Raw genomic sequence first — 18,465 nt, forward strand, 5'->3', positions numbered from 1 at the left:
AATATGTTGCTTTTATCAGGGTACTTGCAGCAGATTCTGTTCAAAAGGCTGTGTAGTTTATTCAAGCGATTGGATTATTTCCTTGTAACAAGGGCCCTTGGTATGGGGTGTAATGTTTAACAGCACTTCCTTAGCATATGTGGCTTGTTGTACTCTGCATGATGCATTGGTCAGTTTTAGGCTCAAGGCTGCATACAGTCCAGAATAGAACCCTCTTGTGTAGTCACAAGGGCATCAGTTCCACTTGCAAGGAATAAGCATAAAACCAGCACACTCTGATCAGCAACAAATTTATAACTCTGGAAAAGTTGAGGAATTGGCATTTATATTGTCAGTCATAATTTTGTGTAGGACAGAAATTGCATCTTCTCTGAGGTTGATTTTGTGGGTATTTGAGTGAGTGTTTGTGCGTGAAGTGGTTAATTGACGGCCTTTTATTGACAGCTCTGTGTGTTAGCTTTGTACTCATTATTCTGTATAAGTGATGTGATTCTGGAGAGCCATGCACACTGCTCCACTGTGAGACGAGGCAGGGGCCACAAGGGATGTGGGCAGCTGGGTCAGAGGATGGACAGCACATGGCCTGTAATGCTGGAGAGTGTTGGGCTGGGAACGTAGAGAATGGAGTGGCCCAGAGTTTGTCCGTGCCCCAGGAGATGTGTCAGTGTGGTGTGTCAAGGCTTTGCACAATGCTCGAGGCCCAAGCCTTTGGGTGTGACTAGATCACCTATCCTGAGCTAAGACCAATCCTTTACCCTGTGTGTGATCCTGGGATTCCAGTAGGTTTGGGGAGGGAGAGGGGTCAATGGGTGGGTAGGGGTGAGGGTGAGAGTGGAGTTGATGGGGCCAGCGATCAGTGGGTGGGGGGGGGTGGTTTACTTGATGTCAAGGAAAGCACGAACAGCAGTGGGGGAATGGGATCGGGCCATTGGTGGGTCAGGGAGCTGGTCTCATGTTGAGTGATCAGGGCCCAGGGATGGTGGGTAGGGTGGACTGTGCTTCAGCCAGGGTTGGAGTATTGGGGGTTTGATCTGGACCCTTCCTATGGTCCCCCCCCCCCCCCCAACTTGCCTTACACACTCTGCATGTGGATGGAGCAAAGCAGGGGTCTTACGTGTGCAAGGCCCTTGTGTCATACACACCACTGCCACAGTCTGTCACCTCAGTGGTGCATGCACCCCAGGAGGTTTCTGCAGTGAAATTGTTCTGTGGGCTGATCGATTGCAAAAGCAATAAAGATCTCATTTTCATGAAATAAAATTTTAATTGAAGGTGTTTATGAAATTGGTTGAAATTTCTCGTTGAACTTCAGATACTAATAAAGGTTCGACTGAGTTAAACGATTCCCCAGTCGATGGTTGCCACATTTTTAATATCACTAGTAATTAATTTTATTTCATTTATACCTGGCATTAATCAAACTCAAGAACCTTGAGTGGCAGCTCTGCAGGAGACACCAACCAGCAAACTGTCTGTTGGGTTCAATAGAATGATTCGATTCATTCTTCTCCCCAGTGACCCCTCCTCCCCCCCCCCCCCCACCTTTATCTTGTCTCCGCCTCTGTATTTCTTGCTCATCCACCTCCTTCAGTGACTTAAACAGCAAGTCCCCTTCCCTCATCCACACTCTCTCACCCTACCACCTCCCCCCCCCCCCCCACCCCGCACATTTCCTCTTGGCCTGAGAATGTGTTTCTCCTGAGAGGTTTGGAAGGTTAATTCTGAGGTCCTAAAGTCCTAAATGTTGCAATATTGGTCTTCTTGGTGGTAAATTGGTTTATTATTGTCACATGTACCAAGGTACAGTGAAAAACTTTGTTTTGCATGTCATCCATACAGATCAATTCACTATAGAACCATGGAACACTACAGCATAGAAAACAGGCCATTTGGCCCTTCTAGTCTGTGCCAAAATGGTATTCTGCTAGTCCCATTTACCTGCACCCAGTCCATAACCCTCCAGACCTCTCCCGTCCATGTATCTATCCAATTTATTCTTAAAACTCAAGAGTGAGCCCGCATTTACTACATCAGATGGCAGCCCGTTCCACACTCCCACCACTCTTTGAGTGAAGAAGTTCCCTCTAATGTTCCCCCTAAACTTTTCCCCTTTCACCCTAAAGCCATGTCCTCTCGTACTTATCTCTCCTAATCTAGGTGGGAAGAGCCTATTTGCATTAACTCTGTCTATACCCTTCATAATTTTGTAAACCTCTATCAAATCTCCCCTCATTCTTTTGCGCTCCAAAGAATAAAGTCCTAACCTGTTCAATCTTTCCCTGTAACTCAACTCCTGAAGACCTGGCAACATTCTAGTAAATCTTCTCTGCACTCTTTCAATCTTACTGATATCCTTCCTGTGGTTAGGTGACCAGAACTGCACACAATACTCCAAATTTGGCCTTACCAATTTCTCATACAACCTCACCATAACATCCCAATTCCTGTACTCAATACTTTGATTTATGAATGCCAGGATGCCAAAAGCCTTCTTTACAACCCTGTCTACCTGCGACGCCACTTTCAGGGAATTACGTATCTGAACTCCCAGATCCCTTTGTTCCTCCGCACTCCTCAGTGCCCGACCATTTACTGTGCATGTCCTATCTTGACTTGTCCTTCCAAAATGCAACACCTCACACTTGTCTGCATTAAATTCCATCTGCCATTTTCTGGCCCATTCTTCCAGTTGGTTCAGATCCCTCTGCAAGCTTTGAAGGCCTTCCTCGCTGTTCACTATGCCTCCAATCTTAGTATCATCAGCAAACTTGCTGATCCAATTTACCACATTATCATCTAGGTCATTGATATAGACAACAAACAACAATGGCCCCAGCACAGATCCCTGAGGCACACCACTAGTCACAGGCCTCCAATCTGAGAAACAAGCATCCACAACCACTCTCTGTCTTCTCCCACTCAGCCAATTTCAAATCCAGTTTACAACCTTTCCATGGATACCCATTGACTGAACCTTCTGAACTAATCTCCCATGTGGGACCTTGTCAAAGGCCTTACTAAAGTCCATGTAGACAACATCCACAGCCTTACCTTCATCTACTTTCTTAGTGACCTCCTCAAAAAACTCCACAAGATTCGTTAAACACGATCTACCACGCATAAAGCCATGCTGACTATCCTTAATCATCCCTTGGCTATCCAAATACTTGTATATCCGATCCCTCAGAATACCTTCCAATAATTTACCCACTACTGATGTCAGGCTCACTGGCCTGTAATTACCTGGTTTACTTTTAGATCCTTTTTACATCAGTGCATTGAGGTAGTACAAGGGAAAACAATACAGCATGCAGAGTAAAGTGTTACAGTTACAGAGAAAGTGTAGTGCATCCTCAACCAATGTGAATTGAATCCCAACTCTGATCCTGCCTCCGGGAGACAACCCTGGTGCTCCTTCCAAATTACATCCATGATCCTGGAATGGACTCCAGCCCAATGAGTGAATCCATCCCAGGAGATGAGCAACTGCTGGCTCTCCGCCCAGTCGGACCTCATCTAAGGTGAAGACAAGGGAAGTGGGATAGAGCAGAGGAAGGAAGAGCTGGGAATGGCTTGGTCATACAATGACATGAGTTTGTGAGCACCGGCAAGACCAAGGCCAGTCAAAGAGCCTCCATCCAGGGGTGGTTGTGTAGGGAAATACGATTGAGGTGTTTGTGGCTCTTAGATAGGCACATTAAAGTGCAGAGAATGGAGGGATATGGACCATATGCAGGGAGAAGGGATTAGTTTAGTTAGGCATTTAATTACTAGTTTAATTAGTTTGGCACAACACTGTAGGCCGAAGGGTCTGTTCTTGTGCTCTACTGTTCTATGTAACCAATCAGGTGAAAGCCCAGCAGAAGATCAACTCTGCCTAATTTCTCTGACCTGGTCAGTAATTTGGCACAATGACTGAGAGGGAAAGGAAATAAATCAAAAATTGGGATTGATTTATTATTGTCACATGTACCGAGATACAGTGAAAAGCTTTGCGTGCCATCCATGCTGATCATTCCACACATAAGTACATTGAGGTAGTAAAAAGCAAACAAAACAGGTTGCAGAATGAAGTGTTGCAGTTACAGAGAAAGTACAGTGCAGGCAGACAATAAGGTGCAAGGGCCACAACGAGGAAATTGGGAGATCAAGAGTTCATCTTTTAACTTACGAGAGGTCCGCTCAAGAGTCTGATAACATTGAGATGGAAGCTGTCCTTGAGCCTGGTGGTACATGCTCCCAAGCTTTTGTATCTTCTGCCTAATGGGAGGGGGGAGAAGAGAGAATGACCGGGGTGGGAGAGGTCCTTGATTATGTCGGCTGTTTTCCTGAGGCAGCAGGAAGTGTAGATGGAGTAAATAGAGGGGAGGCTGATTTGTGCGATGGACTGGGCTGCGTTCACAACTCTGCAATTCCTTGCGATCTTGGGCAGAGCATTTGCTGCACCAGTTTACCAGAGGATTTTTTAAAATTATCAGGTTGAACCTTAACTAGCAGTGTGAGTTTGAGGATGTGGGGAGGTGTTTGATATCAATGAGTGAGTGTCCACATTGCAGTGACTCCCATTTCCTTTTGCCTCAGATTCGTGTGGATGGTCCGATTCAGGGAGATTCCAACTACGAGACAGTGCAAGTCATGGTGGATGGGGGCGCGATCCTCAGGGACATGGGCTTCTCCACAGACCTGCAGTACTTGTACGTCATGTCCGAACGGCAGGTGAGTGACTGGTACATCTGTATCCGTGTGGTAGGCACCACCCGGAGAGTCATTGCGCTGTGGATTAGTTGCTGCCATTGCTAATTATACACACACAGTCAGTGAGATGGCCAGCTATTGACCGCTGTGCCAGCAGTTGTGACATGGCTGAGCAAGCCAACTACACTTGCAGTGTAGTAGGAAGGGGAATCAGTGCCTTACCCGCTGGCACGGACTGGTAGCTCCACCAGCTGTGAGGGGTGAGACACTGGCCAGTATACCCCCGCCCTCTTCTTCCTGCATGCTCCCAGGTATCGTGCATTGGAAAGCCTTATGTTAGTGGTAGCCCAGTGAGATATTTGAGAAAGGTGTTTCTCAGGGTAAAACAGCCTGGGTGTTGTGTAAGGAGAGCTGAGGTTTCAATAGTGGTTAATCAGAGAGCAGCTGCGGAGGAGGTTCGTAAAGTCAACTGTATGGAGTGATTCCAGTGAAGTGGGGCTGAGCAAGGAGTAGTGTTCATGATGTTATAAAGCATGGCTTCACAACCCTGCTTCTAGACCAGCCAGGCTGTTGGACTTGATCTATCTGGTTGTTCTTTGTTGTCAGTGGAGAGAACAGAGCTCCCTCATGGCCTGTACCCTCACCGCCCCCCAGATCAAGAATCTGGGCTCCCTGTCACACCACCTGCTGCCAGTGTTGATGGTGGAGTTCCCTGCAGCCAGATGGGCTTACCTTGTCACAGGTTCTGGGCACCTCTACTGTCAGTGGCTTCCAAATTATGTATCGGTCTGTCCGTAGGGAATGGTGTGAGTTGTTCGGCTCCCTCTGTGCTCATGCCTCTTGCTTGGGTGACTAACTGAAGTTCCACCCAAAAGAAAGCCTAAAGCTATTTCTTGCCCTCAGGGTCAGAGTTGATTCACTGCAGCTACAGAACACAACGGCTGTAGTTTGTTACAGAAATTCAAGTTTTACAGGAAGGACACTGGCCTGTTAAGGATGTGTCCCTCAAGTCTGCAGTTAGCTGATTTCATGAGGCCTTGCGTGATGAAGTTCTGGAATTCTTTTACCCAGAGGGTTGTGGAGACTAGCTCGCGAAATATTTAATGTGGAGGTTGATAAATGTTTAAACAATTGGGGGCTGAGGGCTATGGGGAACTGGCACAGAGGTGGAGATGAGGCCTGGGGTAGATCAGCCATGATCATATTGAATGGCGGGGTAGGTTTGAGGGCCCGAGTGGCCTGCTCCTGTTCCATTTTTTTCTTGCATCTTCTGAATGATTATTTGCATGGAAATGTTCTGGATCTCTTTGCTGTTGAGAAGTTGTGCTATAGAGAATGCAAACGTTTTAGAATTGCCATATCTGATGAGGAAACCTTTGGGATAAGAGAACTTAAAAGTATTTATTCATCTCCTAGTGCTGACAATTACATCTTGTTCCTCCAAATGTTATAATAAACCTAAAAGGCTTTGCTCATTGATCAAGTGGTCGTGGGAATGTTCTATTCTGGAAGTGCTGTGAAATGATAATCAGCAACGTAGTCTGGAAGAATTTATCTCTTGTGATGTGAGCATCAGTGGTCAGGCCAACATTTATTGCCCGTCCCCCACATGGAGCTGAGCTCCCTTGAACTGCTGCAACCCTTCTGGTGAAGGTGCTCCCACAGACAGACCCAGTGACATATTTCTGGTCGGAGTTGTGTGCAACCTGGAGGGGAACCTGTAGGTGAAGGTGCTCAGTGTACAGTCTGCTCCGTTCCTTGGTGGTAGAGGTAGTGGGTTTGGGGAGTGATGCAGGGAACTACAGTGCACTTTGTAGCTGGTACACACTTCATACAATACCCATGGGTAGATGTGGTACCAATCAAGCAGGCTGCTTTGTCCTGCATCGTGTCAAACTTCATCAGTGTTGGTGTTGCAGTCATCCTGCAGTGAGTGACATTTCTTGAAACTGCAAAGCCTTTCCATCATCTGCAGTCAGCTCTTGACTTGTGCCTGGTCGATGGTGGAAAGACTTTGGGGTGTCAGAAGATCAGTCACTCGCCCCACAGTACCCAATCTGATTGGCTCTTTAGCCATGGTATTTATGTGGACAGCAGGTCACATCATGGATTACAACAATGCTGTGAGTACACACAGGTCCAACAGTAGGGGACTGTGCCATTGAACATGAACTTGAGACTGGGTTACACAGATCTTAGGTCTGGCAAGAGTCAAGGGCTGAGAGGAACAAGCAGGGGACTGGAGCTAAGGCTGAGATGCATGATAGAAAGCATCCTATCTGGATGTATCACGGCTTGGTACGGCAACTGCTCTGCCCAGGACCACAAGAAACTGCAGAGAGTTGTGGACACAGCCCAGCGCATCATGGACACCAGCCTCCCCTCCTTGGACTCTGTCTTTTCCTCTTGTTGTCTTGGTGAAGCAGCCAGCATAATCAGAGACCCCACCCACCCAAGACATTCCCTCTTCTCTCCTCATCCATTGCGCAGAAGATACAGGAGCCTGAGGGCACGTACCACCAGACTTAAGGACAGCTTCTACCCCACTGTGATAAGACTATTGAACGGTTCCCTTACACGATAAGATGGACTCTGACCTCACGATCTACCTTGTTGTGACCTTGCACCTTATTGCACTGCACTTTCTCTGTAGCTGTGACACTTTACTCTGTACTGTTACTGTTTTTACCTGTACTACATCAATGCACTCTGTACTAACCCAATGTAACTGCACTGTGTAATGAATTGACCTGTACTATCGGTATGCAAGACAAGTTTTTCACTGTACCTCGGTACAAGTGACAATAATAAACCAATACCAGATGACATCAGTGGTGGTCTCATTCATTGGTGGAGCAGTCGGGAGGGACTGAGGTGCCAACTGTTACTGAAGCCTGTGTTTGCCCCTGGCTTGTTATGTTGGCAGCTTTTTCTGATTTCAACTCCTTTATTGTTGAGGGAAAGTCACATAATTATTGTCTAACTTAGAAGAGAAAAATAATCCTTTACTCCTGACCAGGATACTTATAGTCAAAATGAAAAACATGATGATGCTGGAGGAACTCAGCAGGCCAGGCAGCGTCCGTGGAGAAAAGCAGGCGGTCAACGTTTCGGGTCAGGATCCTTCTTCAGGACTGAAGATGGGAAAAGGGGAAGCCCAATATATAGGAGGGAAAAGCAGAGCAGTGATAGGTGGACAGAAGAGGGGCGGCGGGGTGGGCACAGGGTGGTGATAGGTAGATGCAGGTAAGAGATAGTGACGGGCAGGTGTGGGGGAGAAGGGGAGAGCAGATTCACTGGGGGGTGGGTCAAAGGTATGGAGAGAAAGGGGAAAAAAGGGGCTAGAGAAAGAGAGAGGCTAGGAAAGGGAAGAAGAGAAGAAGCATGGGGGTGGGGGGGGTGGGGTGGGGTGGGGGTGGTGGTGGGGGGATTACCTAAAGTGGGAGAAATCAATGTTCATGCTGTTAGGCTGCAAGGTTCCCAGACGGAAAATGAGGTGCTGTTCCTCCAGTTTGTGCTTGGAAATCTCCTGGCAGTGTTTATGGTCATCTGCATAAGTGTTCATAGAGCAAGAACAGAACACAGGAACAGGCCTTTCGGCCCACCATGTCTGTGCCAACCATGATGCCAATCCGACTAATCCCATCTGCCTGCACATGGTCCACATCCCTCCGTTCCCTGCCTGTTCATAACGTTGCGATGGTACCTGTCTCCACCACCTCTCCTGGCAGCCCATTCCAGGTACCCACCACTTGTGTAAAAAAAAATACTTGACTTACAAATCTTTAGACTTTCCCCCCCTCACCTTAAACCTCTGCCCTCCAATATTTGATATTTCCATCCTGGGAAAAAGACTCTGTCCATCTACCCTATTTTACAAACCTTTATCAGGTCTCCTCTCAGCCTCTGACGCTTCAGCGAAACCAGTTCGAGTTTATCCAACTTCTCCTTATAGCTGTTGCGTAATTCCAATCCATTTAACCAAACAGCTCACTATTTTGCAAGGAGCAGTAACTGCTATTGAGATCTGCTGGAATTACCTTGTGAAAGGATGATGTAAAACTTATGATGTTGATGAGCTCCGGGTCTGCAGGAACACTTGGGTCTCTCTGGGGCAGAGAGCAAGGCACTATCCCTGCCCCGAAGTAAAGTCATGAGTGTGCCCACACGTACTGTGAAGCCCCGTTGTTTACTGTGCAGCTGGAGTTTGTCACTCGTTACAGAAACTTAGCGACTCAGGTTTTCCGAGTTTTATTCGAGTGGGATGTTGTAATGCTGTTCATTTTCTTCCCTTTATTGTGCTCTGCTGTTGAGAAGATTCCCTCCCTCTCTCCTCCCTCCCTCCCGCTCCCTCCCTGTCCCCTCCTTCCCCCAACCCCTCCTTCCCCAGTCCCTCCCTCACTCCTGCTCAATCCCTCACTGCCCCCTCTGTCCCTCACCCCTAGCCCCTCCTCCACTCCCTCCCTCCCTCTGGAATATAGTTGCTCTAAAACTGAGTGCCCACCCCTCACCACCACTTTGTTCTGGAGATTTTCCGATTCTGGCGTCACAGTCAGTCCAGGTCTCCCCTCAGTCCCCATTTCCACACCGTGCTGCTGAGGGAGATATGGCTGAGAGCTCTGAAACTGTCTCGCCTCCTGAGCTCAGACACAGTGACCCACCGAGCTTTCACCTGAACATCATCTAACTCAACACAGACTGTAAATCAATCCAGGAAGCCTCTGCTTGGCATCAAACTACACAGGGATGTTTATTCATCAGCACTCAATCTGTGTCAGAACCAAAACATTCTGAATTCCCTTTTCTCCAAAAGCTGGTTGTCCTGTTAAGATCTGGAAAGTGCCTTCATCTGTGAAGCACATCGTGCTGCTGACTCCCATGTGTTTCCAATAATGACGTTTCATTAGAATCAATCTTACTTATATTTACATACATAGTACCCGTTCTTGTTATTTATTTTGGAATTTGAATCATACGACTGGGGCAGATATCCATGTCTTACTTGAGTAAATCATTCATATCAAGTGGTTGCAAACTTGCTTCAGGCTTGTGAATATATCAGTGGGTCTCCAGCAGAGTTGGTGGCTGCTCCCCATTTCAACCAGACCCTCTGCAGTCTCATTAACGTCATGCTATACGAGCCTGTCTCCCATCACCGCTCCCACCTTGGAGAAATGAAGCTGAGACAGCAGGAAGTCCCTGTGCTGAGAAACAAGATATGAAAGTAATGGCCCCGAACTTATTGGCAGAGACAAGCTGCCCCAGATGGAGAGGCACGGTATGCCGGCAAGCCTTACGTAGCTTAATGTTCCTTGTGCTGGTGAGCCAAAGTGAAGTCTACCCACAGTACAGAGGAATAAACTTCCCATGCCCCAGCTTTACCAGACTGTCAAACCTGTCAAGGGCATTGAATATTTCTCACCATGAAAAATGTTCAATAACTATTAAAATCAATGAAAACAATAACAGTTGTAAAATTATTAAAATTAAATATTAAAACACAAAATTAGTTGAACATTTTTAAATCATTAAAATTCCATTTAGAAAAGTGTACGTTGCCTAATACCTGTCAATGGGCAGCCACTCCCCTCCAGTAACCAGTCAGGGTCCTACTGGGAGGCTTGGGTTGTGCTGGAGCACTCAGCAGGTGAGAGCTGTTCCTTCCCTGCTCTTCAGTTCGTGCTTGTCCATCAGTTTGTTTACATTGTTTAATATTTATTGCAATGGCATTTGAATTATCCACAACAGCGAATGTAGAAAATCGCCAGTAACAGAGCCTGCAGTCTATTGAACCGTGCTGTCATCAGCAGCTCGACATGAACATCTGGCTTCCTCTGCCCACCTGTGGCTGGCTTACACAGCTGTATGGTCTCTGCTGCCTCCCAGCTCTGTGCAGGGAGAATGGGGCACTGTCAGAGCACTGGCAGTTCCCCACTGTCAGGGTACTGGCAGTTCCCCACTGTCAGGGCACCAGCAGCTCTCCATTGTCAGAGAACTGGCATATTCCCCACTGTCAGGGCACTGGAAGCTCACCACTGTCAGAGAACTGGCAGATTCCCCACTGTCAGAGCACCAGCCGCTCTCCACTGTCATGCACTGGCAGGAGCTCTCCACTGTAGGGGCACTGGCATCTCACCACTAGCAGCTCTCCGCTGTCAGGGCACTGGAAGCTCTCCACTGTAAGGGCACTGGCAGGAGTGTTCCACACACTGGGTCCAGCAGAGGCTCAGTTTGGGCCAGCTCTCTCTGGGCTAGTGATTGGCTGTGAATTCAGTGGGCATGGAGAGAACTGAAAGGAAATGTCTGCTGATGTGCTGTTGACCCTGAAGTAAACAATTCCCCTCCTCGCCACCCAGCATTACACCAAACCTCCCCCCAGTAGTGAAAGCAGAGTTAGTTCATGGCCTCCTTGTTCCCTTGCCACAACACTTCTCAGCTCTCAGATATCTGTGCCAGCCTGGATTCTTCTCTGCCCCCACTCCAGTCCCCTCCTTATACTATCTCCAGTCCAGATGAACGGTCTCCACCTGAAACACTGACTGTCCATTTCCCTCCACAGAAGCTGCCTGACCCACTGAGTTCCTCCAGCAGTTTGTTTTTTGTTCTTAACTTTCAGTTTTGCTTCATGATCACCTCTTCCATTATGTTTAATCTACATTCTGTTCCCCAATCCAACAACTCCTCCCAGTCCACAGCCCACAGCGGAGTTTGTCACGGAAACTGTAGAGCCAAGTGTCTCCCTTTCCATTCTGCACCTGACTTTCTGGACAGCATCTGCCACGCACAAATCCTCTCCACATCCGGAAGTATTCGTTCACATCCCTGTTTTTATTGGAAGTCGATTGCACAGTCCTGTCAGCAGTCTTTTGAAGCAGTTTATCACGTCCTTTACTCTGACTCCCACTTCCATGCTGTTGAAGTTTGCTGAGTGTCAGTGCCTCTGTCCCAAAGTCACAGGCAATATTGCTGCTTCTTCAGCTTCTATCAAGAGTGGGATCTGCAGAGGGAGAAATCCTCAAGGAAAACATGGCAGGAAAATTAATTGGAAAAGCTTTCAATATTTTAATTAAAGCTCAATTTCTCAAGTGTCAGTTCTGAGCAATTTAACCTTTTTTGATAAGAAAAATCTAAATGTAATCTTCAGCTTCTGGCTGTCTGGATGTGATCCAGCTGCGTGGCTGGATTTTTGAGAAATTTGCATTAAGATGAGATAATGTATTGCATGGTTAATCACTAAGTTTAAATAGTGTGAAGTCAGCCCCACTGGTTGATGAGGAAACCAGGTGTCACAGGACTGGAATGGGTGCTCGGCCATTTGGAACATCTCTGCCTCAGAAACTGTGGTGCTCAGTGACTGAGCATATTCAAGGCTGGGATCGGCAGAGTTCTATCTGCTAAAGAAGTCAAGAGGAAGGGGATGGGGCAGAAAAGAAGGCTTGAGATATAGAACTGGCGGAGATGGGTGGAGCTGGATCAAAGACCAGGCAGTCCTGCTGCAGGGTTTCAACCTGAGACATCGACAGTTCTTTTTCCTCCATAGTTTGCTGCTCGACCTGCTGAGTTCCTCCAGCGAAGTGTATATTGCTCAAGAACCAGGTACTTCAGCCCAAACTGTGGAGTTTGCTGTTTGGTCTCTGAAAATCTCTGCCAGAACCCACTAAATAGTCTTTTGCTGAGACAGGCAATGCTGGGATCTGGAACAACTCCTGATGCAGGGTCTTGACCTGAATCGTCGACAATTCCTCTCCCCCCACAGATGCTGCTCGACCCGCTGAGTTCCTCCAGCAGGTTGTTTGTTGCTCCAAACAGTCTTCTGTTTGTCTTGAAGGGTCTCAACCCAAAATGTCGACCGTCCATTTCCCTGCACAGATGCTGCCTGACCCACTGAGTTCCTCCAGCTCCTTTGTGTGTTGTTTCTGTAGGTGTGTTTGGTATCATCCGCAGTAAAAAGCTCTCACAAAGCTGCCCAGTGAAAATGGAATTGTTCTGTGAAATATGGCACCCGAAAGTTACCACAGCTACCTTACGGGGAAAGTTACTTTGCTGAACCACTTTATATTGGGTTCTGGACTTCACAGAAAAATTACATGTCACAGTAAAGTACTGTGCTGTAGTTTTCGATGTTCTATTAGACACCTGAATGATAGAGAAATGGAGGGCTATGTGGGAGGGAAGGGTTAGATAGATCTTAGAGCAGAATAAAATGTCGGCACAACATTGTGGGCCAAAGGGCCTGTACTGTGCTGTAGTGTTGTATGTTCTTAAAGTACAGTAAAGTAATTCTTGTGCTGTTGCTGAATTAAAGCTTTGTCCAGCCAGCTTGTTATATCAATAGTTCCTGCCCAATTGGTAAAAGCAATGAATTGTAGTTTTCTTTAATTCTTCGCTGTCTGAAATATCTGCTACAATCATTGTTCAAGCTGATGATGAAGCTACAGATTATTTACCGTGCAGCTTTGGGCTGTCTCAGTTGTAGTGTTTGCTGATAAAACAGCAAGACATGAAAACATCCACGATTCTGCAAGGGAATCGCTGGTGCTCTGTCAACTTAGTCACAGCATGAGATCTGTGATATACCATCGCGCAGAGGTTTTACACTGTTAAGTAAGTAGGTGAAAGCCTCTGCAACTACTATTTATTTTAAAATGTGGGTAGAATAAAACCAGAAAGTTCTATCAGTTTCTTTTCCAATTTCACTTTACAACCGTGTTTGCAGTAGTGATGAATCTGTGACATTGCCTTCAGTTAGTTGTGTGGTCACTTTAAGTGTCCTCTGAAGTAGTCCAGTCAGTCACCCTGTTACTCAGGACAGCTTGGAATGGGCAACCAACACTGACCTTAACAACAATACCAGATACCCGATCATTTCAAAACGTCAGTACGTTGAGGTAGTACAAGGGAAAACATAACAGAATGCAGAATAAAGTGTTACAGTGACAGTTAGAGAGAAAATGCAGTGAAGCAGAGAGTAAGGTGCAAGGGCCATGATGAGGCAGATTGTGAGGTCAAGAGTTCATCTTTATCGTACAAGAAGTTCGCTCAATATTATAACAATGGGATAGACTGAAATCCCTTCTGCCTGCACGTGATCCATATCCCTCCACTCTCTGCATGTTCATGTCTCTATCTAACAGTCTCTTAAATGTCACTATCATATCTGCCTCCACCACCTCCCCTGGCAGCCAGTTCTAGACACCCGCCGCTGTCTGTGTGAAAAACCTGCCCCACACATCTCCTTTAAACTTTCCCCCTCTCACTTTAAATGCATGTAGTATTGGACATTTCTACCCTGGAAACAGACACCAACTGTCTATCCATGCCTCTCATAATCTTGTAAACTCCTATCAGGTCTCCCCTCAGCTTACGCTGCTCCAGAGAAAACAACCGAAGTTTGTCCGACCTCTCCTCATAGCACATGCCCTCTAATCCAGGCAGCATCGTGGTGAACCTCTTCTGCACCCTCTCCAAAGTCTCCACATCCTTCCTATAATGGGGTGACCAGAACTGCACACAATAACAATCAGCATTTAACTGATTAATCTTGAAAATGAAAATAGCAAAAAGTCCCTGGAAACCAGATGCCTTTAAGCAAGAGCTGGGTCAGACTGAGGAGATCATGACCAAGTGGAAGTCAGGTCGGCAGCATGACTGTTGCCTTGGGTGGAAGACTGGAGTTCCAAGAACCACTCAAATATCTGAGCATCCGGGTTAACACTGTGTTTTAGCTGTCAACTGAGATATATGACGATGTAGGTTTAAGGTGAGAGGGGAAAGATTTAAAGGGGACCTGAGGGGCAAGTTTTTCACACAGAGAAATTGGAATTGGTTTATTATTGTCACATGTACCGAGGTCCAGTGAAAAACTTTGTGTTGCATCTCGTCCATACAGATCATTTCATCACATCAGTGCATTGAGGTAGTACAAGGGAAAACAATAACAGAATGCAGAGTAAAGTGTTACAGTTACAGAGAAAGTGCAGTGCAGGCAGACAATAAAGTGCAAGGCCATAACCAGGTAGATTGTGAGGTCAAGAGTTCATTACTGTACAGGAGATCCGTTCAACATTACAAGAGGGTGCAGGGTAAATGGAACGAGCTGCCAGAGGAGATGGTAGAGGTAAATACAGTTATTGCATTTAAAAAGCATTTGGACAGGTATGTAATAGAGGGATATGGGCCAAATGCAGGAACATGAAATTAGTACAAGTAGGATCTCGGTCAGCAGGGGCGAGAGGGGCTGAAGGGCCTGTTTCTGTGCTGTGACTGAAATTTTAAACTGAAGTTCTGCCTTCCTCCTCGGGATTTCTTCTCCGAGACAGCACCACCTAAAGCTGTTTCATTACAGACTTTATTCGGCACAGAGCTGCTGGGATGTGTTACTGTGGCAAATGGGAAGCTGTGAGGTTATGAGGGCTCTTGGGAAAGGCAACTGTGACCTGCAGTTGATGTGTGACATCCTTGAAGCCCACTCAGTTGGGCCCGTTTCCCTGAAAAAGTGTTTTGATGCAGTGTTTTGGAGGAGATGTAGTGGGGTTTTCGGCAAGTTCTGTGTGGAGTCGATCCACAGTGGTGAAAAGTTTAACAAGCACTGGCTGGGGTTATCTGAGCTGGGGTTTAATTACACAGTACATTAGGGGGATGAGCGTACAGTTTGTATCATAAAAATTCAATTAACAACTGCACTGACTTGCAGTAAGTGTTTGGAATTCGAGCTGATCTTGATCAGTTACCAGCAGAAGAGGATACTGTGTGTTGAGAATGATCTGGTTTCATGGAAGCAGGAATCTCCAACATTCTGCAACTCAAACTCTTGATTCTTGGGTTTTGAATATGAAAAGAATTATTCTTTTGGACAAACAAGCATTTTGTGGAGTGCTTGAAGTTGCAGCTCACACTAATGGAATGTTCAAGTGATATTTGCAAGTTTATAATGTTCCCTCAGACCATCAGAACCCCTCAGTAAAACCACATTAGAACAGGAAAAATGTGGAACACAATGGTGGCCAAACACCAAAGACCAACTTAAAACAAAAAGTTCTGGAAAAGTAACAAAACTGTTAGTATCCCAATTCTGTGGAGAGAAGTGTGCCAATGTAATCACTTTCTTTAAAGCTGATGCAGTATGTTATGTTAGTAATTTGCAAATCCTTTAAGGAATAATGCTTAAAAGTCTGCTGGGTCATGGATTGTAACACTGATAAAATCTTAGAAACATAGGAACATAGAAAAACTACAGCACAATTCAGGCCCTTCGGCCCACAAAGCTGTGCCGAACATGTCCCGACCCTAGAAATTACTAGGCTTACCCATAGCCCACTATTTTACTCAGCTCCATGTACCTATCTAACAGTCTCTTGAAAGACCCTATCGTATCCACCTCCACCACCGTTTCTGGCAGCCCATTCCCCCCACTCACCACTTTCTAAGTAAAAAACTTACCCCTGGCATCTCCTCTATATCTACTCCCTAGCACCTTAAACCTATGTCCTCTTGTGGCCACCAATTCAGCCCTGGGGAAAAACCTCTGACTATCTACCCTATCAATACCTCTCATCATCTTATACACCTCAATCAGATCCCCCCTCATCCTCCGTTTCTCCAAGGAGAAAAGGCCAAGTTCCCTCAACCTGCTTTCATAAGGCATGCCCCGCATTCCAGGCCGCACCCTTGTAAATCTCCTCTGCACCCTTTCTATGGCTTCCACATCTTTCCTGTAGTGAGGTGACCAGAACTGAGCACAATACTCCAAGTGGGATCTGACCAGGGGCCTATATAGCTGCAACAGCTTGGGACAAATGTAAAAATTCCCCATATTTGGAAGTTAGCCCTGTGAATGACTCATTCTTGATTGAATTCCAACAGAGAAAAATCACAATGGAAAAGTTTTAAAAAAGTAATCAGCTGACAGGATAGAGTTTCATGCCTATAAATATCACTGCAATTTAGAGAATGCAGCAGGCACTAATTTCACTGATACCTGAGTGTTGAATATATTTAACTACACTGCTTCCACTGACTCTATTCTCTCCTTATACAACAATGAAGTTCATACCTAGGAAATGTTCTTTGTTACTGGAGGAGTTGAATACAAAAATAGGGAGGTTATGCTTCAGTTACAGTGGGGCCTCGGAGAAAGCACAGCTGAAATACTGCGGACACTGTGGGTCTCCTTACTTCAGGCATCATGTTAATGAAATAGGTAAATTTCAGGGAAGTACTGGACTGACACAAGGAATGAAGGGCTGTGTTACAGAGAGAGGTTGGACAGGCTGGGCTCGTACACACTGCCATTTAGAAAAGTGAGATGGGACTTGATTGAAACACACAAGACCCTGAGGGGTCTGGACAGCGTGAGTGTGGGGAGGATGGTTCCTCATGGGAGAATCTGGAACCAGGGGTCACTGTTTAAAATTAAAATTGAAGGGTCAGCTATTTAAGACAGAGATGAAGTGATTCCCTCCTCTCTGAGGGCTGTGAGCCTTTTGCACTCTTCTTCAAAGGCAGTGTTATAGTCACAGAATGGGATAGCACAGAAACTGGTCCTTCGGCCCGCCACGACCATGACAACCCTTTTGCCCATCTACACCAATCCCATTTGCCCACATTGGGACCGTATCCTCCTACACCTTGCCTGTTTAAGTGTCCGTCTAAATGCCTCTTAAACATAGTGATTGTATCTGACTCCACCACCTCCTCTGGCAGTGAGTTCCAGATATCAACCACTTTTGTTTAAAAAAAACCTTTACTCTTTAAAATTTAAACCTATGCCCTCTTGCACTTGATGCCCTTACCATGGGAAAAAGATTCTGACAATCTGCCTTATCTATGCCTCTTATAATTTTATATCTCTCTATTGGGTCACCCCTCAGTCTCCTTCGCTCCAGAGAAAACAAGGCCAGCCTATCAGATCTCTCCTCTTAAGTAAAGTCCCCCAATCCAGGCAGCACCCTGGTGTTATCTCCTCTGCACCCTCTCCAGCACAATCGCATCCTTCCCATAGTGTGGTGACCAGAACTGCACACAGTGCTCCAAGTGCGGCCTGACCAGTGGTTTGTAAAGCTGTAACATAATGTCCCAACTTTTATATTCTGTGCTCTGACCTATGAAAGTAAGCATGCCGTACACCTTCACCACCCTATCCCGCTGTGTTGCCACTTTCTGGAAACTATGGACTTAAGTCCCCAAGGTCCCTCTGTTCAACATCCTTAGCACCCTACCATTTACTGTATATGTCCTACTCCTATCTGACTTCCCAAAATGCATCACCTCGCACTTGTCAGGATTAAATTCAATCTGCCAACTCTCTGCCCAACTTTCTGTCTAACCTGTATCCTGCTGTAGCCTTAGACAACCCTCCTCACTATCCATAATACCACTAACGTTCGTGTCATCTGCAAACTCACTAACGATATCTCCTGCATTCACATCTAAGTCGTTATTATAGATCACAAACAAGGGTCCCAGCAGCGATCCCTGCAGAACACCACTGGTCCCAGACCTCCAGTCAGGAAAACGTCCTTCCTTCACCCTCTGCCTCCTGTCACCAAGCCAGTTTTGGATCCAGTTTGCTAACTTGCTTTGGCTCCCATGTGTCTTAATCTTCTGGACCAGTCTATCATGTGGGGCCTTGTTAAATACCTTACTAAAGTTCATATAAATGATGGCCACCACCCTGCCTTCATCAATCTTCTTAGTTACATTCTCAAGAGACTCAATCAAATGAGTGAGGGAGGACTTCCCCCGCACAAAGCCATGCTGCCCATCTCTGTC

General features: G+C 46.3%; 1 protein-coding gene across 3 annotated transcripts in view; it reads left to right on the forward strand.

The window, feature by feature from the left end:
- The window catches only part of LOC127580813 (plexin-A2-like), a 470,755-nt gene that overhangs the window by 192,274 nt on the left and 260,016 nt on the right, over positions 1 to 18,465 (forward strand). For all 3 annotated transcript variants that reach the window (XM_052034725.1, XM_052034726.1, XM_052034724.1), the window contains exon 4: positions 4,582 to 4,716. In XM_052034725.1, the coding sequence (XP_051890685.1) occupies positions 4,582 to 4,716 (135 nt within the window). The remainder of the gene's footprint in view (positions 1 to 4,581; positions 4,717 to 18,465) is intronic.

This window comes from Pristis pectinata, chromosome 20, assembly GCF_009764475.1.
Source record: "Pristis pectinata isolate sPriPec2 chromosome 20, sPriPec2.1.pri, whole genome shotgun sequence".
NCBI classification, from domain to species: Eukaryota; Metazoa; Chordata; class Chondrichthyes; order Rhinopristiformes; family Pristidae; genus Pristis; species Pristis pectinata.